The following is a 23,148-nucleotide window of genomic DNA, read 5'->3' on the forward strand; positions in this document are numbered from 1 at the left end:
AACCTGAATCAAGTGGACAAGAATAGAGACAACAAACTGCAGCCTAGCTCCCAAAGCCTTACGGCAGCCTGAAGAGGGCACCCTAGCCCCCTTCACTTTTAAACTCTACTCCCTCGGGGAGTTGATTCTCTCGTCCCCCACCTTCATTTCTACTCTGGTGGGGCATGCCCATGCCCCACTGAAACTTTGGACTGTCTTCCCTATTGGCCCCATACTTCTGTCTTTCTCTCCCCCCAGTATTCAGCTCCCCCCTCTCTATCTTCACGCTAGCGAAGCCCCACACACCTAAATTTTAAGACATCCAAAATATCTTCGCCCACATTCCGGCCCAACTCAAGCGACGTCAACCCCACGATTGACGGTGGTATGTGTATGCACACATATATATGCATGCAATTTATTTTTTTTATTCATATTTTTTATTATTATTTTATTTATTTATTGTTTTATTTTTATTTTATTTATTTACTTTTTTTTTTTTTTTTTTTAGGTCCTAGCCACTGAAATCTCAGGAAATTAGGTGGCAGGACCTGCCAGAGTAACTTAAGTCTACTTGGTTCCTGGTCTGCCTCCATGGGGCAACATTGTGCCTCAGTAGGGGTCCAGCGGCTAAACGACCAGATGAACAACGGTACACGGCACTACACATATACAATATCCATACACTTTTAAATCTCTGGCATTTCCAGTGAACTGGTACACCCACAATGAAAACTATGCGGAGATGGGGGAAACCCCCTGGTGCCTTCTGCCACTAAATACACCTTACACCTTAAAAAATCCATTTGGCTGTACAATTGAGGAGCTTCCATCAGACCTTCAATTGGAAGTGATTGATCTGCAAAATGATGATATGCTAAAGGTTAGGTTTAAATAAATGGATCTAACCCAATTCTATAAATATCTTTTGGAAGATAAATACGGTCAATTAAAATCATATGCATGGGGATTTATATCTGTATTTGGGAGTACTTACCAGTGTGAAGGAGGCTTAGAGGGGAACAGGTATCCTGTGTGTTATCAGACACTCAGCCTAAAACACTGATGGATCCAATATCTCTCTATTACAGAAGATTTAGGAGAAGTCTGGTTGGCCTGCCTCCCTAAAATCCACTCATGCACACCTTCTCAATGGTAAGCCCTGTTATGTCACTTAGGTAGCAACGATCGTGTAGAGTGGTTCTCTTCAAAACGCCTGGTCAGTGTGAAGAGGAAAAGACCAAAACCTCCATCATATGAGAGCACAACAATACAAATGGCCCTCAGTCCCCAGCAGCTTTCACTCTCCCTCTTACGGTAGCGAGAGGATCAGAGTGGAAGCAGAGAGTGCTAAGAATCTCTGGGTACGACCAGGCTGCCATGCACTGAAACTGAACTTGGCCTGTTATAACGTACGATCACTTATCGGTGAAGACAGGATATTAGAGCTGGAAAAGGAATTAGAAAATGTGAATTGGAATATCATCGGTTTGGCTGAAACAAGAAGAAGAAATGAATCACTTATAAGTTTATCAAGTGGAAATCTGCTGTACACCAATGGAAACAGTGAAAGGAGTGAAGGTGGAGTTGGGTTTCTGGTCCATAAAGATTTTAAAAATAACATTTTGGAATTCAAACGTACATCACCAAGGGTATCAAGACTAATACTCAAGATTTCTAAGAGGTACAAGCTAAAGATTATAATCATTTATGCACCAACATCGAGCCATGATGATGAAGAGGTTGAAGAAATGTACACCGAAATTGAGGCTTCTAGATGAGCAGAAAACCCACTACACTATTATTATGGGGGACTTCAATGCAAGGTTGGAAAAAGGCAAAACAGCGCAGAAAGAGGAACTATAGGAAATTTTGGAATTGGTGAAAGAAATAAAAGAGGTGAAAGACTTGTGGAATTTGCAGAATCTCAAGGACTGTCAGTAATGAACACTTTTTTCAAGAAAAGGGTGAACAGAAAGTGGACATGGAAGAGTCCAAATGGATTAACAACTAATGAAATCGACTTCATCCTCACTAACAGAAGATATATTGTGAATGATGTTACCGTCCTGAATAAGGTAAATGTTGGAAGTGATCACAGAATGGTAAGATGTACACTTGATATAGATGTAGGAAAGGAAAGGAAAGGAAAAAACTGACTCGAGTAAATAATACAAAGGTCTTTGAGATAACACAGGAGGAGAAAAAAAAGCAGTATGTACTGGAACTTAAGAACAAGTTTGAGCTTCTGCAGACTGCTCAGGACCAAGATATCGACGAGGAATATTACAACTTTCTGAAAGTGATAAAGCCCAAGAAACCTATAGAGAAACAGAAATCCAAAGAAGAAAAAAATTAGTCAAGAAACACTTGTCATGATGAACCAAAGACGACAAATGAAGAGCAAGAAAAACACTGACAGGGAGAAAATTGAGTATACTGAGTTATGCAAAGCCATTAGAAAGAGACTTAGAGAGGACATAAGAAGATTTAACACAAGAAAAGTAGAACAAGCATTAAGGGAAAACAAAGGATTTAAATCAGCAGCCATGAGCAGTAATATAGAAAGACAAATGATACTGAAACTGAAGAATAGTGATGGTGTACTTATAAACATCAGAGAAGGCATAATTCAAATAGCAGAAGACTACTATAGAAAATTATACAAGGAGCGAGGGAATGATACCAGCAGTGGGGAAGATGGATTGCAAAGTAGCAACACCTACGACATACCCGATATTCTTCCTGATGAGGTAGAACATGCATTGAAGAAAATGAAGAATCGGAAAGCCCCGGGGGAAGATGAAGTTACTGTAGAGTTGTTAAAATTGGGAGGAAGAGACATAACACAAAAACTGGCAAGGCTCTTCACAAAGTGCATTAGAAAAGGTGTCACGCCTAAGCAGTGGAATAATGCAATCATAGTTTTGCTGCATAAGAAAGGAGATAAATCAGAAATTGGAAATTATAGACCAATTAGCTTGTTATCCCACATCTACAAGTTGTTCACAAGGGTCATTACAAACAGATTAGAAAGAATACTTGATGAGAATCAACCGAAAGAGCAAGCTGGCTTTAGGACAGGATTCTCAACTATGGCTCACCTTCACGTAATATCACAGCTAATGGAGAAAGCAAATGAATATAAAACACCATTATGCTTGGCATTTGTGGATTATGAAAAGGCATTTGACTCCATACAGCATAAGGCAATGTTTCGGGCACTGGAAAGACAAGGCATAGATACCCCATATATTATGATTTTGAAGAAAATATATGAGAGTGCTACCTCCTTTATTAGACTAGACAAAGACAGTAGCAAATTTAAAATCGAGAAAGGAGTTCAACAAGGAGACACAATATCTCCGAAGCTGTTTACTGCTGCCCTTCAGAAAGCTTTCAGAAGATTAGACTGGTCGCAGAAAGGAGTCAATGTGAACGGAGAGTACCTAAACCATTTACGATTTGCAGATGACATTGTGGTTATAAGCCACGATCCCAAAGAATTAGAGGAAAATCTTAATCAGTTATGCACAGTTAGTAAGGATTTTGGACTAAAGATGAATATGGTTAAAACAAAAGTAATGATGAACAAGTATGCCACGGAAAAGAAAATAATGATTGAAGGAGCAGTAATTGAAAAGGTGGAGTCATATACTTATCTGAGACAAGTTATTAGCTGTAATAATGATAAATGGCTGGAAGTCAAGAGAAGAATAAATATTGGATGGATAGCATTCAGGAAATATAGTCACATACTGAAGAGCATCCCAGTTTGTCTGAAACATAAAATAATGAATCAATGTATACTCCCCACCATGACTTATGGAAGTGAAACTTGGGCACTCACCAAAAGAATGGAAGAGAAGCTGAGAACTACACAGCGAAGAATGGAACAAATTATATTGGGAATCAGACTGTTAGATAAGAAGAGAAACAGGTGGATTAGGCAGCAAACTCAAGTAAAGGACATTCTTATCAAACTAAAGAACTAAAACGGTCTTGGTTGTTTGTTTGTTGTTTGTTATTTGGTTTTTAGGAGCATTAGCAACTAAGGCCATATTGCTCCGGGATATGCGGTGGTCATTCCCTGACCTTTCTGCATCCTCCGTATTTGGTGGTGACGGGCTCGAACCCTGGTCTAATCAAGAAGCGTGTGCTACGCACTGCTGCTTCTTCTCACCTGGCTACGGAGGCGCCTAATGGTCTTGGGCAGGACACATAGCTCAAAGACATGATGACAGATGGACTAAGAAAATAACAGAATGGTACCCAAGAGGAGCTAGAAGAAAACCTGGAAGACAAAGGCGGAGATGGATAGATGAAATTCATGAGTTTTTGGGTAGTAAATGGATGGCCAGTGCTCAAAACAGAAGGAACTGGAAAGTTGCTGGAGAGGCCTTCATCCTGCAGTGGATTGAAAATGGCTGATGATGATGATGACCAATGTGAAAAGACATTTTCGAAAATGAAATATGTAAAATCGCAATACAGATCATTATTAATGGATGACCATTTGCAAACAACATTAATGATCATCATCATCATCATCATCAGCCATTTTCAATCCACTGCAGGATGAAGGCCTGTCCAGCAACTTTCCAGTTCCTTCTGTTTTGAGCACTGGCCATCCATTTACTACTCAAAAACTCATGAATTTCATCTATCCATCTCCGCCTTTGTCTTCCAGGTTTTCTTCTAGCTCCTCTTGGGTACCATTCTGTTATTTTCTTAGTCCATCTGTCATCATGTCTTCTAGCTATGTGTCCTGCCCAAGACCATTTTAGTTCTTTAGTTTTGATAAGAATGTCCTTTACTTGAGTTTGCTGCCTAATCCATGTGTTTCTCTTCTTATCTAACAGTCTGATTCCCAATATAATTTGTTCCATTCTTCGCTGTGTAGTTCTTAGCTTCTCTTCCATTCTTTTGGTGAGTGCCCAAGTTTCACTTCCATAAGTCATGGTGGGGAGTATACATTGATTCATTATTTTACGTTTCAGACAAACTGGGATATTGCTCTTCAGTATGTGACTATATTTCCTGAATGCTATCCATCCAAAATTTATTCTTCTCTTGACTTCCAGCCATTTATCATTATTACAGCTAATAACTTGTCCCAGATAAGTATATGACTCCACCTTTTCAATTACTGCTCCATCAATCATTATTTCCCTTTCCGTGGCATACTTGTTCATCATTACTTTTGTTTTAGCCATATTCATCTTTAGTCCAAAATCTTTACTGACTCTGCATAACTGACTAAGATTTTCCTCTAATTCTTTGGGATCGTGGCTTATGACCACAATGTCATCTGCAAATCGTAAATGGTTTAGGTACTCTCCATTCACATTGACTGCTTTCTGCGACCAGTCTAATCTAATGAAAGCTTCCTCAAGGGTAGCAGTAAACAGCTTCGGAGATATTGTGTCTCCTTGTCGAACTCCTTTCTCAATTTTAAATTTGCTACTGTCTTTGTCTAGTCTAATAAAGGATGTAGCACTCTCATATATTTTCTTCAAAATCATAATATATGGAGTATCTATGCCTTGTCTTTCCAGTGCCCGAAACATTGCCTTATGCTGTATGGAGTCAAATGCCTTTTCATAATCCACAAATGCCAGGCATAATGGTGTTTTATATTCATTTGCTTTCTCCATTAGCTGTGATATTACGTGAAGGTGATCCATAGTTGAGAATCCTGTCCTAAAGCCAGCTTGCTCTTTCGGTTGATTCTCATCAAGTATTCTTTCTAATCTGTTAGTAATGACCCTTGTGAACAACTTGTAGATATGGGATAACAAGCTAATTGGTCTATAATTGCCAATTTCTGATTTATCTCCTTTCTTATGCAGCAAAACTATGATTGCATTATTCCACTGCTTAGGCATCACACCTTTTCTAATGCACTTTGTGAAGAGCCTTGCCAGTTTTTGTGTTATGTCTCTTCCTCCCAATTTTAACAACTCTACAGTAACTTCATCTTCCCCCAGGGCTTTCCGATTCTTCATTTTCTTCAATGCATGTTCTACCTCATCAGGAAGAATATCGGGTATGTCGTATGTGTTGCTACTTTGCAATCCATCTTCCCCACTGCTGGTATCATTCCCTCGCTCCTTGTATAGTTCTCTATAGTAGTCTTCTGCTATTTGAATTATGCCTTCTCTGCTGTTTATAAGTACACCATCGCTATTCTTCAGTTTCAGTATCATTTGTCTTTCTGTATTACTGCTCATGGCTGCTGATTTAAATCCTTTGTTTTCCCTTAATGCTTGTTCTACTTTTCTTGTGTTAAATCTTCTTATGTCCTCTCTGAGTCTCTCTCTAATGGCTTTGCATAACTCAGTATACTCAATTTTCTCCCTGTCAGTGTTTTTCTTGCTCTTCATTTGTCGTCTTTGGTTCATCATGACAAGTGTTTCTTGACTAATTTTTTCTTCTTTGGATTTCTGTTTCCCTATAGGTTTCTTGGGCTTTATCACTTTCAGAAAGTTGTAATATTCCTCATCAATATCTTGGTCCTGAGCAGTCTGCAGAAGCTCAAACTTGTTCTTAAGTTCCAGTACATACTGCTTTTTCTCCTCCTCTGTTATTTCAAAGACCTTTGTATTATTTACTCGAGTCAGTTTTTTCCTTTCCTTTCCTACATCTATATCAAGTGTACATCTTACCATTCTGTGATCACTTCCAACATTTACCTTATTCAGGACGGTAACATCATTCACAATATATCTTCTGTTAGTGAGGATGAAGTCGATTTCATTAGTTGTTAATCCATTTGGACTCTTCCATGTCCACTTTCTGTTCACCCTTTTCTTGAAAAAAGTGTTCATTACTGACAGTCCTTGAGATTCTGCAAATTCCACAAGTCTTTCACCTCTTTTATTTCTTTCACCAATTCCAAAATTTCCTATAGTTCCTCTTTCTGTGCTGTTTTGCCTTTTTCCAACCTTAGCATTGAAGTCCCCTATAATAATAGTGTAGTGGGTTTTCTGCTCATCTAGAAGACTCTCAATTTCGGTGTACATTTCTTCAACCTCTTCATCATCATGGCTCGATGTTGGTGCATAAATCATTATAATCTTTAGCTTGTACCTCTTAGAAATCTTGAGTATTAGTCTTGACACCCTTGGTGATGTACTTTTGAATTCCAAAATGTTGTTTTTAAAATCTTTATGGACCAGAAACCCAACTCCACCTTCACTCCTTTCACTGTTTCCATTGGTGTACAGCAGATTTCCACTTGATAAACTTATAAGTGATTCATTAATGATAGGAAGTACTAACTTCGAACTCCAGTATGATGAAATATTATCTCAGAAAAAACAATTACATTCACATCGCATTAGTACAAAATTTAACCAGTTCTATAATACGTTTATTAATAAATGGAAATATTTTATTCATTTTTTGTAAGTGTCAGCATGTGTATAAATATTCACTTCCTAATAAAAAGATTTTGAACCTGTTTTTTTTTGTTGCTCTGTGAGTAGAATTACCCATGTAAATATCTTCGAGCTTGCTACCTGGCCCGCCGAGCCTAAAAATTTTACAATCTGGCCCTTTCCAAAAAAAGTTTGCTGACCCCTGTTCTACGTGATGGAACAATACGCTGTCAATGTTGGAGTGGTTCTCTGAACTGAAGCATTGTGTAAGAAAAAATCTGATTGACTTAAAATCAGATATTACATTTAGTGTAATTGATTTTGAACTACTTTCTAACATAATATTGGCATTACAGCCAAATAAAGTGGCAGTGGAGGCATTATGTTGTAAAAATAAATTTTTACATGGCAGATGTAACACTAAAATTCATGCTAGACAAGTTAATCCAGCAAAATACAGATATGAGCAATCAGTTTAAAGAAGAGCTTGTATACAGGCTAAAAGAAAGCTGGACAGTATACTCTGACGTTTTATCGCATTTGTTTGACTGGAAGACCTCAAGCACAGAGGAAGATTGGGGAATTTTTCAGAAGACTAGTAAATCTGCTATTATGAAGACTGTCACAGAAACTGTCAGGCATCTTATGGAAAATGAAAGTTCCAGCTGTATTCCCAGGTCCAGCAATAGAGTATCAGAAAATATGACAACAGTAACTCTTTCTATGTTAACATTGGGTTTATTGATGAAGGAAAAATCTGAACAGGTTCTTGAGACACAAGCCAAATCAGACAAGACCCAAAAGATATTGTGTTATTCAAATCATATGAAAAGAAATGGCATTTTTTCAAGAAGAAAGAATCGGAGGAAAATTTTTAATAATGGTCTTTGAAAGCTTGAAATCAGTTTGCCTGATGAGTGTGGATTCAGAAAGAGCATTTTCCATGGTTGGATTTTTCCGCACCAAAATAAGGTTGTGCTTGGGGGACAAAAGTTTATATACATTGTGTTTTCTATGTTTTTTTTTTTTTTTTTTAAATTAGGAATTCAGAGTAGTAAACTTCTGATTAATTTTTTTTGCATTGTGTTTCTGTTTATTCTTTGAATTTTTCTTGTTTTCATGTTAAAGTTTTTATCACTTATGTTATGTAATCCTGTGTTCCACTTTAATAAATTTTTTATTTGCTTATTAATATGTTTATTATTACTTTGAAGAATTTTTGAAAAATACTGGTATTGATAATAAAAAAAAAAATACCGTAGTACTGGTACTGAGAAGATCTGGTATTTTTGCAATCATTAGTCATGATATTAATCACTCTGAGGTTTCTAGTACTACAGTTTCCTAATTGTTAAACAGCATTTCCATAATAAGTTTATTGATATTTAGTAATTGGTCTTATCTGGGATTCTGAAGGGTCTGGACATATTTCCCTGAGCATTTCCAGATTTATTTATTATTTTTTTTTTTTAAAGCACATATATACAAGGTGTTTCAAAAGTGATGGTCAATAATTTAAAGGTGGACTGTACAGACTACAATATGCAAAAAAACTTGTTTGTTTAGGTTAGGTTATCTCATTCTCTCCATGTCCCCCTCTCTCAATGGAGGCATACTAGTACTCGTCAAAGGATAGGCAACATGGAAAGAGGTTACAGCAACAAAGAGTATGCGGACATGCACTTCGTGTTTGGTAAAGCCAATGGCAGTACACTCGAGGCTGCACATTTGTACCAAGAAGCATTTCCCTGCTGAAGGCAGTTCAACAGGTGCACATTCATCAGGGTACATCAACACCTTAGAGAATATGGGCACTTCGCACATGGAGTACAAGCAGGTAGGCCCAGAAGCATAACACCTGATGTTGAGGAAAGGGAGTTAGAAAGAACATCCTGTAACATGTAACATCTGTAAAATCCTGTGGTGTTGAAACCAAAAATTAAAAATGTATTATCTTATGTTTAATAAAACCACCCTTAGCAAAGGATTCACAACTTTTTGCTGAACTAGTGTTCCCATAGTCAGTGGCGGATCTTAACAGAAAATGTGCATTATCTCAAAAACGGTTCATTTGCGGCCCAATGTTCACTGGGACTTTTTTGCTTATTTTAGTTTGTACTTTTCACCTTTAAATTATTGATCATCATTTTTGAAACACCCTGTATATACTTCACAAAAAGTTTTTTTGGTAAATTTTGATTAGAGTACAGTTTTATAGTTACTACCCTTTGACTTTCGGAAAGCAGAAGAGTTCATTAATTTTTACTGGAATAAAGCATGCATGAGAATTTTTTAAACCAAGACTGTTCGCCTCGTAATTAAATTTCACTGACAACATGCACATTTTATATTAAGATATGGCCGCAGGACTGTTTAATAATATAGTGTGCTTTCAAATCTAGAGACAGATATTTCTGTCTGTAGATTTCTGTAGATTTCTGTCGTGATTGCCTGTTAGACACTAACAAATGATTATCACTGCATTAAGGAAGATACTGCTGTGGACTCTGTCCATTTTAGTAATGTTGAATCAAGGGGTTTGGTTTTTTTTTTATAATGCTATCTAGCTGTCTAAATTTGGCTATTGAGAGCATTTTGAAAGTTTCATCAGAAAGAGATCTGAACTAAGCGTTTTTTTTTTTTTTTTCCCTCCTACTTAGTTGAATATTCTCTTATGCTGTGTACTGCTATGAGGAATTGTTAAAATGCCAAGCATGATGTGAGATAATTTTTTATATTTCAAGTTTCTTCCTGAACTTATCAAATTTCCCACAAAAGAACCACTGTATGCTTCTCTCTTCTTCTTTCATAATAGCTTCTGGTAGGTTTAACACTTCCTACAATCAAGTCAATCAAGCTTCTCCAGTAATGCAAATTTGTGTTTTCTGTTCTAGTGTCATTTATAACCATGAAAATTTCACCTTCATTTATTTTATTATCTGCTTTCAGAACCTTGTAGACTTCAATCAGGTCCCTTCTAAGGTGCCTAGTTACCAAGCTCCATAACTCATATATTCAGTTTTTCCTCATATGGACACACTCTTTTGTCAATTTCCCCAAGTGCATTACCTATCTTTGGACCTTTTCAAGAAGCTTGATATCTTTTTTTAGGTGTGGTCTCCATACCTGAACACAGTACTACAAGTGCAGTCTCACCATCGCCTTATGCTGTGGCATTAAGCAATGGTGAGACTGCACTTGTAGTACTATCATAGGCCTTCCTTGCTGCCTGTCTATGCTGCTCAGGAAACTTTGTGTTTTACAGTATTATAACTCCCAAATCCCTTCTACTATTTTTAATTCAATCCCACCAAATGTATGAGTTATTTTGGGTTGCTATTTCCCCAAGTGTAAGACCTTCCTTGCATTTTGCTGCATTAAAACATAACTGCCAATTTTCTGACCACCCTGACACTTATCCATGTCATCCTATATCTCTTCATTAATATCATTTAAGAAAAATCAGAAACAACAGTGGTCCCAGTATTAATCCTTGTGGGATCACACTTCTCACTTTAACTCAATAAAAAGAGTAACCATTAATCATAACCCTCTGCCTTCTACCTTGCAACCACCCTGCAATCCATCTAAGGACTTACCCCCGATACTAACATGTTCATTTACACAGTAAACTTTCATGTAGGACAGAGTCAAATGCTTTGTTAAAGTCCAAATAAACAATATCAACATTATTTTCCACATTCAAGTCACAAGTGACTCATAAGTGCCTAGTTTCTTAGCACTGCAATTTGCAGGACCAAAGTCTTTTGTGGTTTGACTATGCCTTTCAATTCTTGGCTAATCTGGTTGCTTTTCTCTGTGCCCATTCCAAGAGATCCTCATCTTTCTTAAAACGAGGTTTCCAGATATGTATGCAGTACTCAAGATGTGGCCTAACCATTTCCACGTACAATGGGACAATCACCTCCTTTTTCTGCTGGCAGAATTCCTGTATATTATTGGCAGAGCCCCATCTGTTCTAGCAGCCCACCTGCAATGCTCAGAGAACTTCATGTCACACTCTACTATTACCTCTAGGTCTCATTTGTTCTTTGCTACCTATAGTGTTATGGAAATAATTGGTATGTTACGCTAGGATTATTGCTATTCATATGCACCATGTTTCATTTACCAACGTTAAATCTCAGTTGCCATTTCTCAGCCCATCTACCTAATTTTTCTAGGTCTTGCTACAATAGTATGTCTTAATTTCTGTCATTAACCACCCTGCCAATCTTTGTATCATCTGAAAACTTGGTATGCCTTCATGATTATTGTTAATAAATATATTATAAACAGTAAGGGACCCAGCACTGAACCCCGAAAGACTCCACTAATACAATTCAGCCATCCCTTTATCCACAGAAGTAAATTTGCCCCTAATGTCACACTGCTCCTTTTACAGCATTGCTTTATGTGGACACAGTTGTCAAAAGCTTTACTGAAGTCTAAATATATCAGAATTATGTCAGAATTCAGCTCCTTTGTTACTGTGCCATAATAGCTAATCAGACTGGTCAGACAAGATTAAAGGAGACCTGTCTGACCAATCTGATTAGCTACTAAACCCATACTGTGATTTTTGTTACCGACACATGTATCACTCAGTTATTAAAAATAAGCCACACAAAGTATATAATGACATTTTCCAAGAGAATATTAATGTCCACAGTAATCACGTTAAAATTAACATGCACTACTCTATTCCAGACAACAAAATGGCCCAAAGAGACCACACCATATGAAGGAGATACAAGTTTTGTTCAAGTAGAAAAAATATCTGTAGAACAAAAAAGGCTTCATTTTGGGCAAAGCAAGCTAATTCCAACTAAAAGCTGCCTCGAGACAGTTTAGCATCTTCATTACCAGCCTTGACCAGAATACGCAATCGCATACCATACAGCAGATGATCTGGAACCAGCTTAAAATTAATGTGAAGGCAGTCCAAATGAAGGCCAGACATCCGCCATAATTATCTTTCCAGATAGTATGCAGTATATGAGATGTGGCACTCCTTTACTCCTAGAAATCTCTCATAGATCTGAAGGTCAGAGAATTCTTACCAGCTAATATTTCAAATAACAGACATAAAATTAGTAAATAGTAATTAAGTACTCTCTATAGTCTGGACCATGGAACTCAAAAGATATTGTATTTCACAAAAAATGTGATGACTACTATATGCAGCACTTCAGGCTTTGCTTTTCCATGCAGATTATGATTTCGTTTGCCGTATGGAAACATGATTCATAGCCAACAGGCAAACAATCTTCATGAATAAGTATGTAGTAGTAGAGGCATGTGATGTAAGAAAGCAAGCGTATGAGCTTATGTAGCATCAGCCAAAAAAAAAAAAATTTCAGATATCCATTCTCTCTAAAAGTTTGTCCAGTTCCTTCTTAAATTTCTGCACATCTATTCTACAACTGTCTTTCCTCAATTTGAATTTATGCCCCCTCAGGACTGGTGCATTATAGCCTCAGCTGCTGATGCGCCAATAAAACACAAACAAACCCCCTCAGGTTTGTAATCTGGCAAGTGAAAGAATCCCATCAGAATTCAGCATTCTCAACCCATTCAAGGCCTTATACACCTCAATCAGATTACCTCGCAGGTGCCTAGTCTCCAGCCACTGCAATTTGCAGAACTTAATCCTTTCTTGGTAAGAGGACCCCTTCGTTCCCCTCACCGATCTTGTTGTCCTTCTCTGTACACACTCAAGAAACTCTACATCCTTCCTAAAATGAGGCCTCCAGACCTGTACGCAGTACTCAAGGCGTGGCCTGACCATTGCCTTATACAAAGGGATAATCACCTCCTTTTCCCTACTAGAAAAATTCCTGTATATCATTGACAATACTTCATGACCTGCTCTGGCAGCCTGTCTGCATTGCTCAGAAAACTTCATATCTGACTGCACAATTACTTCCAGGCCTTTTTCATTTTCTACCACCCTATGTGAATAAGGATAAGAAAGAAAAGCAAGGAGGTGGTGTTATTATCTTCTATTCAGGAAAATTCGAGCTAAAATACATACAACAAAGAGTTCAACAATCAGTATCATATTTAGAAATGAAAAATATTTACTGCAACTAGCCGTTATATATCCCCCTCTGGGCATGATGATCAGATAATGTCAGAATTGCTTCCTTCGATTTCTCTGAATCTGGAGAATTGTACTAATACCATTGTTACTGTCAATTTCAATATGTCCCTTCCAAAGAATACTGCTGCCAGGAGTGAACTTGATGCTGCCCTCAACAAATAGGATTAACACAAGTAGTGGTGGATCTGACAAAGGAATATCAGACACTTGACCTAGTTTACCACAACAACCTCCCATTGACTAAAGCCATGCTAGATATGTTCAGATTTCCTTCAGACCATGTCTCATTATTTGAACTTCCCACACTCTCAGAAGAAAACACAAAGTCTCAATACTTAATAAAAATAGTATTTTCGATATGATACCTGAAGAGTGATGTTGTCTTCTGCCATCTCAAAACCACTGACTGGCATGCAATTTCTACAAAGTGGGTAAATGAAGCCATAATAGAGGTACCAACAATGAGAAGGCAGACAGCTAGGAGAGTATCAAAAACAATCAGAACTTCTAAGCACACCAACCAGTGGTTTTCACTGAATGTGAAGCATGCCTTTGTTAATAAGCAGAAAGCATTTTGGAAATGGAAGAAAACTTCTCACATGAAGATGTGACTGCTTATAAGAAAGCACAAGCTAAATTTCTCCAGCTTAAGAGAAGAGCCCATTACAACATTATATATAATAATTTTTGACAATCTAAAAGGATCTTTGCAAAAAAAAAACAGTCAGGCTAATATTAATTAGTGTTAACATTGTGACTGAATGGATAAAGAAAACATGTAATCTACCAGCTTGCAATGTTTCCATCACAGACCTTTGGTCATTCACTAAAATAAACAGATCATCCCTACAGAAAAACTAAATTATGAGTGGAATAAATAACAGATATAATAAATTAGGCAAAAATCAAACAGTAGGACTGGTGGCTTCCCTTTATTTATCCTAAAGATCTGTAGCCCATTCTTAGTAGATGCTCTGTTTTATATCTTCCAAGAGATAATGGAGATAGTTTCAGTCCAAATATCTGGAGCCAATATACAGTGATGCTGATCCCAAAGGTTAAACACCGCAAGGACCTAAAAGACCTAAAACCTGTGGTACTACACTGACAGTGGTAGAGAATGAAAGGGACCTGGGGGTGGTTGTGCATGCAGATATGAAGTTCTCTGAGCAGTGCAGATGGGCTGCAAGAGTAGCTCATGGTGTATTGTCAATGATATATAGGAATTTTTCTAGCAGGGATAAGGAGGTGATTATTCCCTTGTATAAGGCAATGGTCAGACCACACCTAGAGTACTGTATACAGGTCTGGAGGCCTCATTTCAAGAAGGATGTAGAGCTGCTGGAACGAGTACAGAGAAGGGCAACAAGATTAGTGAATGGAACAAAGGGGTGTTCTTACGAAGAAAGGCTTAAGTTTTGCAAATTACAGTGTCTGGAGACTAAGCACCAGCGAGGTGATCTGATAGAGGTGTATAAAGCCTTGAATGGTTTGAGCATGCTCAATGCTGATGGGATTCTTTCTCTCGCTCAGAATAATCACCTGAGAGGGCATAAATTCAAATTGAGGAAAGACAGATGTAGGATAGACGTGCGGAAATTTGCCTTTAGCCAGCTGGTGGTTGGTTGGCGGAACAGACTTCCATCCCTTGTCGTGGAAGTTGATAGCCTAAATAAGTTTAAGGCTCAGCTGGACAGGTATTTCGAACGAACAGAGGGGTGAAGTGGAAGTGGTTTTTTTTTTTTGGCTGATGCTGCATAAGCTTGTTTTCTTGCATCAAATGCCTCTACTAATGCTAATGCTAAGACCTACGACCTATTTCTATTGAATACTCATTACTTAAAGTGTTTGAAAAGCTGATTTATTCTGATCTTTTAAATTAGTATTTTAGCCGTAGACCTCAGCACCTACATACAATTATCAATAAAAGGTTTGATAACTTCCAACTTATTCAACCTAGAAATCATCAATGCCATCCTCTGCCTATGGTACATGGTCGTTTGTTACCATAACATCTAAATTACACTAAATATACATAGGGAATCCTACAATAAGGTGTTTTGTCTGCATTATTCTTCACAGCTGCACTAGAACTCTTCTTATTCAATAATTCTGACTTCTCATTCTATGCTGATGATATTAAACTTTTTTTTTTATCAGATGATGAGAAGGACATTCCTACAATCCAGGAAGAGATAAATAAAAAAGCTCTGTTTTCTTGTAAAGGCCATTTGGGCATTGATAAATGCCCAAACGACCTTTAGACGAAAACAATCGAAGAATGATGGCCTCCGTACAGAATACTTCTTTCACAAAGTACAAATACACACTGACTTGGAACTAATCTGGGATGAAAATTTTACATTTCAAATCATTCCAGTGTTACAAGTAGGATTTGAAATGTTGCAAAAGCCATTATGACATTATGGAGCATGCGATAGGAGCTGCTGGGTGCAACAAACATCGAACTAGTTGTCCAGCATGTACAAGATGCCTTACCCCACTTGTTTTGTATGAGTTTGCCATTTCATCATCCACTCCCCAATCCTGAGTTAGGAAAAACGTTATTACTGAGTACTGGGTTCTCAGATGGATTAATAGATCTGCTAAGAATCCCCTTATCACTTTGAAGTCAGTCCTATTTACAATGCTCGACAAGGCACCATGGAAACAGATTCTAGAAGAAAGAATGTCACCCTTTTTCAACTCCTTTCTGGTTGAAAGGATGCACCAGATATATACCAGCATGTAAATCAAGTTTCAACTCCAGGAGAGCTGTAAAAGATGGAAAATGGCCAGTTTTTCTGTCAAAGAACACACAATTGAATTCCCTACAAGGTATGTTTCCAACAAACACCTTAAAATTGCGGAATACACTTAATTTCGATTATGAAAAAACGTGTTGTGATAAGAAGTGTAGAAATACAGTGATGGCAGAAATCTATAAGATAGGATTCTAGAAATCCACCAGGCATTGAACTACAAGTTATACAATTGAGGGAACTCAGTTGTATAACTGTACATCCTTCCCTGAAGATGGTAAATGTCCGTTCAGCACAATTAATATACTTGTGTTCTTCAATACAAAAGGCCCATAATCTGTTATATGATGTATCTTTAGTAATGTAACAGTTAATGAAATTGGTATTTGAAATTGTAAGCTAACATTAGTAACCTGCTCTAATTGTAAGTTGTAAATAATGTACAATCTTCACCCTTTTAGCTATTATGGTCGTACTGGGGTGTCATGTAACTAAACTGAGTTAAATAAATAAAATAATAAAAATTCAAGGCAAAAGCCTCGGACTACAGAAAATTTACAGGCATATTAGTATAAATGTGTCATGTTTATATGCAGTAAATTAACCAAAGGTATTATAGTGGCATTGTTTCATTACATCTCATATTGAAGATGCCTTTGCAATGAGTTGCCTTTTCGGTTTAGTTCAAATAAGTAATGCTTTCCCAATAGAAAAGACCGTTGTTGCTTATTCTCAGTGGATACCATTACCCAGACAGCTGTTTCAGGGATATATGGCCCTTTAATATATTTGTGTTCTTCAATATAAAAGGACTATAATCTGTTATATGATGTATCTTTAGTAATGTTAATGAAATTGGTGCCTTCTCTTCATCGCATCCAAGCCAACATGCCCTGCATTCGCCACTTTAATGCTCTGGTTAATTACTGAGCATACCGGAGAAGGAGCCAGCGGTATGTGCATCAACTGCCTCTGTTCATGCTGTTCTTTCCCATGAGCTGCGAAGACAAAAATTGGGACTTTCAAGTGTATCAAGTGTATTTAATTTAAATAAATACACCAGTATTTATTTAATGTAATTTTATGCCATCTTAATTTATGTAACCTAATGCCATTATGGAAGTCACTGTATCATCTTATTAATGCCTTATGTCATTTGATGTTATTTCATTTAATTGTTTAATGTCCTATACCACTTAATGGCAATTTATTTATTTACTTCTGTAATATATCTGGTAGTTATCATCTCTATAAGTGTCAAGACCTGGCCTTTTGGCCATGAAGGGACATTGAAACACTATCCAATCATGTAACTGTCACAATTGAAGGTGGTGCAATAAAAGATTCTTTCTCTCTCTTTATTGGTGTGTGGGTAGGTAGGTACCCTGTTAGTATAACAGCCGACAACCTAATTGTGAAATTTCACAACTGAGATGTCAGCCATCAGTGTACCTACCCACCGATGAAGGACCAAATAGCTCTGAAGTGGCCATCTGGGTGGTGGTATCCACTAAGAATAAGTAACAATGTACTCCTCTATTGGGGAATCATTATCTATTTGAAGTATAACTGAATAGGCAACTCATATTGTGAAAGCATTCACAATATGAGATGTAATGAAACAATGCCAATATAATAACTTTGGTTAATTTACCAGTATAGATATGATGCATTTGCACTAACTTACATGTCTGTAAATTTTCCCATAATTTGAGGCTCTTGCCCTGAATTTTTATTAAGTATTAAATACTACACACCATTTGGCACCTCTCATATTGTGAACTTAATTTCACAACTGGGTTGTGAAATTAAGTTCACAACCCAGTTGTGAAACTGGTTGTCAGCTGTTATACCATCAGTGTATCCACCCAACCAACGATGAAGAGTCAACCATCTCTGAAACAGTCATCTGGGTGGTGGTGGTATCCACTGAGAATAAGTAACAATAGTTTTCTTTATTGGGGAAGCATTACTTATTTGAAGTGTAGCCGAATAGGCAACTTGTCATGAAGGCATTCACAATATGGGATGTAATCAAAAAATGTCACTATAATAACTTTGGTTAATTTACTGCATATAAACATGATGCATTTGCACTTCTTTATACTATAAATAAAATAAATAAATGACTCCATTCTTTTTAAGATGATCTTGCAGTACTTCTTTAACTGCTGACCCCATTATTTTCCCTGGAACAGAAGTCAAGCTTACAGGTCTATAATTGTTCACATCACCTTTTGATCCCTCTTTCTGAACAGGAGAGACATTCCTTTAATCTATAGGAACCTCATCCTGAATTCAAGGATGCTCTCATAATTATGGCCAAGGGTCTGCATACTTCTTTTAATGTAACTGGATAGATCCCATCAGCACCAGGTGACATATTTACTTTTTTTCTTCAGAAATTTCACTTTCTTCTCAGTTATAACAAAATCATTTAACTTCCAGTTATAACTTGGTATACTTCTGGTGTTTCCATCCTCAAAAACTTCCTCATGCATGTAGATGAAAAATATTTAGTTTGTCAGCAACCTGAACAGGATCATCAATAGTTATGCCATTCACATGTAATGGACAAATGTTGTTCATCCCTTTCCTTCTAGTGTTAATTAACATTAGTAAAGAATTCTTTGCTACTCTTCTTTGCATTCTTAACCAAAAGATGTCTCATAATCTGCCTTAGTTTTCCTCTCCCCCCCTGGTGACCTGATTGCAGATTAGTTTATACTGTAGGATTCCATGTTCCCTCTAATTTATAATCATTCCACACAATTTTCTTTCTGCTGCTAGTCTCATCAGTTCATCTGAATACATTTAGCAACAATGTATTTGAATATGTTGTTCAGCTGTCAGTGTTATTCTTGAATCAGTCTTTATTAGCAGTTATTTTTTAAAAATAACCTGAATGTGTCCTACTCCTGTAGGACACATTCAGGTTGTTTGAAGATTTGAACCAATGGCCTTTCAGTTGTTGAGCAGGGTATTACCCACTATATTCAGTCATTGCTGTTATCCATAAAAGATTTTTTCAACAAATCAAAATGCAGTGCAGTAACTAGTGCATTATTTTTCTTAATCATTGCACTAAAATCAAACTGCACACCAAGAAAATTACATATTTAAATGAGATAAACTTAAAAAACTGAGCTCTAGGCAGAAAAAAAAGAGTAAGAACATTAATAAACAAAATAAATGACAAAATTTGGCAATTATAACATATTTTACATGTTTTCAAAAATAAAAAAAATTCCTAAAATGCCTTATACAATATTAAACAAAACAGAGAGAGAGCATACATACTTGAAGTATAGGTCCCTTTGCTTTGCAAATCTTAAGCACGGCCACAAATGGAATTGCAGCAGTAGACAGAAGAGACATCACCCAGCCTATGGCACTAGCCCACTCAGGGTACACATAATCACCATATTCATTTGGTTTTGTATCCACCCAAGTGAAAATCAAAATAAACTAAAAAAAGTAAGATATTTTTAATTAGAAAACACTTTAAATAATAATAAGAGCATATATCTAGAGAAAAACAAAATAATGTAAACAAAACTTGAAAATAAATCAACTGAAGCAATGGTTAAAAATACCTTTAATTTATATTCTATTGATTCCTGCTCTAGACAGGAATTAGATTGAAAATCTGACATTGCGGAGGTGGGGGGGAGGCCTATTTACAACTGCACTATGCTTTATGTTATCATGCGAACATTATGCAACCAAATTTATATTTTGTACTCGTATGAATTTATTCTGTATGTTCATTTAGTTTTTTTTAACCATAAACAAAATGCCAGTTCTACTGCCATATTTCTTTATGGTTTTTAAGATTCCATATTACAGCAAAAATTAAGAATACCCCACTTATCAGTTGACAACTGAGTAAGGTCAAATGAGATAAGAAGCCTTTTGGTTATCTGATAGTAAGCTTACTTTTTTAAATGTAAAATGTTACTATAGCAGAATAAAATTAAAAATAAGACTGTTACACTATTGAAAAAGTGTTTTCCCTCAATCATTTGCTAAATTGTTTAGCAAATTATTGTAGTTTATTGATTCTAAACAATAATTTTCCTGAATAATGTTAATTTTATTTAACCAACCTGTTTTTAAAAGGGAAGCATATTGCTATTCAAGTTCTATTTCCCTTCTTCCCCCTTTCTAACACAATGAAGAAATCCATCAACAGCCAACTTTTAGGCACTTTTCCTACTGTACGGATGTAATTATAATGTTACCTCTCTTCTTTCCCATCAATGATGACCTGCTGCTTATAACCACAAAACTATATTTCTGCACACTGGTTGACTTGTTTTCAGTCATGTGTAAAATATGTAATGAGGAAGACCAGGGCTCCCACTCACAAATTTTAAAAAAACTTAGATTGCAACTTAAATAAACCCAAAAAAAACCTAGTTTTCATCATATAGTATAGCAACACAAATAAGATAAAACTTACCATGCAAAAATATCTTTTATTTAATTGTAATCAGAATTTTCATCCCATTCAGTTCCCTCCACATTTATTTTTTGAAGTTCTTTCATTTTTTTCAAACGTTCTTCGTATATTTTAACAAGTTCCTTGTATGACTTCTTTTACCAATTCTGATTTAGGTTTCCTTGTATAGCAATTTTGATTAGATCTATTTATCGCCTGTTTTGCCATTAGTCGATTTTTCACAGTTTCTGGTTTAAGGGAGTTTGTGGCTTTTGTTTTTATATGGTTTACCTGGGAGAAGATTCTTTCTACACTTGCCAAAGAGTGAGGTAAAATAGTTAGACTGGTCATAAAGTTAGATAAAATCTCATATTTAGAATTATTAAAGCCATCTTTTACATTACGTAACAGATACCAAAACTCAGGGATGGTTTTGTAAGAGAAATCTAAATCTTGATTTAAACGAAATGATTTCCATTCATCATCTAGAAGATCTAGTTTGTCTTCAGAAACAAGGTGAGGGAACTGCACTGCTAAATGGAAAATTGAGGATGGCGAATTGGCACGATCATGTATCACTGCTGGGTCAAGAACATTGAGACTGGCGATAATTACATCATCATTTAGAGGAAATCTTTTTCTGATTTCCATACAAAGTTCAACAAGAAATCTTAAACAATCATTTTTAAACCTGCTTTCACTGTCACCAAGTGGTGTTGAATTTAATAAGGCCATACAACGGCCTCCGAAATATATTTTATTCAGAGGCTTATGATTTATTGCATTGCTTGGATCAATTTCAACCAGCTTGCGCGAAGTAATGACTTCTTCTTTTATGAAAAAACTAAGAATATTTTTATACTCAATTGAAACCATTGAATGAAGTAAGTGCAATCTGAAATGCTCAGATTGAAATTCAATATTCAGGCAGTTTATTTTCTCCAGTACATATCCTAAAAACAACAACATATGCTTAGTTCCTTTGGTGATCATAGTATTGTAAATATTCCCTTCACCATTGATTTTCTCAATTTTTGATTGAGACTGAAAATAAAGAACTAACGCATCCCACTGCTCAATAATAATTTTTATTACATTGCCACGGGATAACCAACATGTTTGTGCGAATTTGGGGATTTTATGCTTAGCAGTATCTACAACATCTTGAATCATTTTGAACTCGTTTAATCTTTTACTACTACGGGAAAAATAACAAGAGATATCTTTTATAAATATTTCTAGATATGATGGTAGTACCTTGATTGAATGACTAGCACATAATGCAAAAGAATGGCAAACACATCCCATTATAAATACTGATGGTACATCCTTTTTTAGCAATGACTGGAACCCACTCTTAGTACCCATCATAGTGGCACAATTATCACTTCCAAAGCCAACTAGATTACTTATTTGAATGTTTTTTTCTATGAAAAGATCTTTTACAGCTTGATAAAGCCCTTCTGAAGTACCATTTTCGACACAGTGTTAAGTAACACATCTACAACATCAAGTTTTTGAATATCAAAATATCTAACAACAACAGCTAGAACTTGAGATAAAGATAAATCTGTACTTTCATCTATTATCATTGAAAACTTGTTGTTTCTGCATATGTTGGAAATGTATATTTTTTCATGATAGGCTATGCCATCTTGTATAAGATAAGAGACTTTAGTCGCCTTTATCTGAACTTGTTTTGCAATATTGCTATCATGAAATGCTTACTTACATGCTTCTATAAGGTGATCACATTGCCCAAATGGAATATTATGCTCAGAAATTAGTGCAGCAATTGTTAACTCTGCCTTTGCTACTTCTTCATTCTCCGTAGGTTTACGTTTTGTGAAGAACGTGTCTAACATTGAACTTGTCTTAGCAATATTTGCACTTTTTTTATGTTTAACTGTATTTTTATGCACTAGTAACATCGATTTATTGGCATTCTTTAATTTCGTTTCACAACAAATACAGTAAGATGCACCTTTTTCATTACTGTCTTCTTTCAACCAATCCTTTAATTCCGGATCTTCTAACCATTCATTTCTAAAATTTTGAGTATACCACCGTTTACTCATCTTTCTCTGTGGAGAACAAGTTTCAGACATTGTGGGCAATTTGTGGATATGGCTAATTAGCAGTTATCTTATTTAAAATGTTCTATAAAATAAAAAATAAATCACTAATCCATTAACATAAAATAGAAATAGTCACTACAATTTAAATTTATTATATCACTGTATGTAGTACACGCATAAATATAAAAATCACACCAAATAATGCAATAATACCACGAACGATCACAAAAGACTGTGCAGTAAAGACCGCCTTCCGCCTGCTCAATAGGCTGCGCATACATGTTAGTAACACGAACGAAAATCATAGTGTAGAACCCTGTGAAAACTTTGAAATCCTTTTACATTTGTAGTATTTTGTACAAGCACTTGAGATATTACAAATTATGATCAGTATTGT

General features: G+C 36.2%; 1 protein-coding gene across 3 annotated transcripts in view; it reads right to left on the bottom strand.

Annotated features, from left to right (window-relative positions):
* The window catches only part of LOC150080740 (sodium- and chloride-dependent glycine transporter 1-like), a 263,490-nt gene that overhangs the window by 9,174 nt on the left and 231,168 nt on the right, over nucleotides 1–23,148 (bottom strand). For all 3 annotated transcript variants that reach the window (XM_090381755.1, XM_090381754.1, XM_090381756.1), the window contains one exon: nucleotides 19,530–19,697. In XM_090381755.1, coding sequence (XP_090237881.1) covers nucleotides 19,530–19,697 — 168 coding nt within the window. The remainder of the gene's footprint in view (nucleotides 1–19,529; nucleotides 19,698–23,148) is intronic.

Source organism: Mastigoproctus giganteus, chromosome 9 (assembly GCF_048544385.1).
Source record: "Mastigoproctus giganteus isolate SK-2022 chromosome 9, ASM4854438v1, whole genome shotgun sequence".
Taxonomy (NCBI): domain Eukaryota; kingdom Metazoa; phylum Arthropoda; class Arachnida; order Uropygi; family Thelyphonidae; genus Mastigoproctus; species Mastigoproctus giganteus.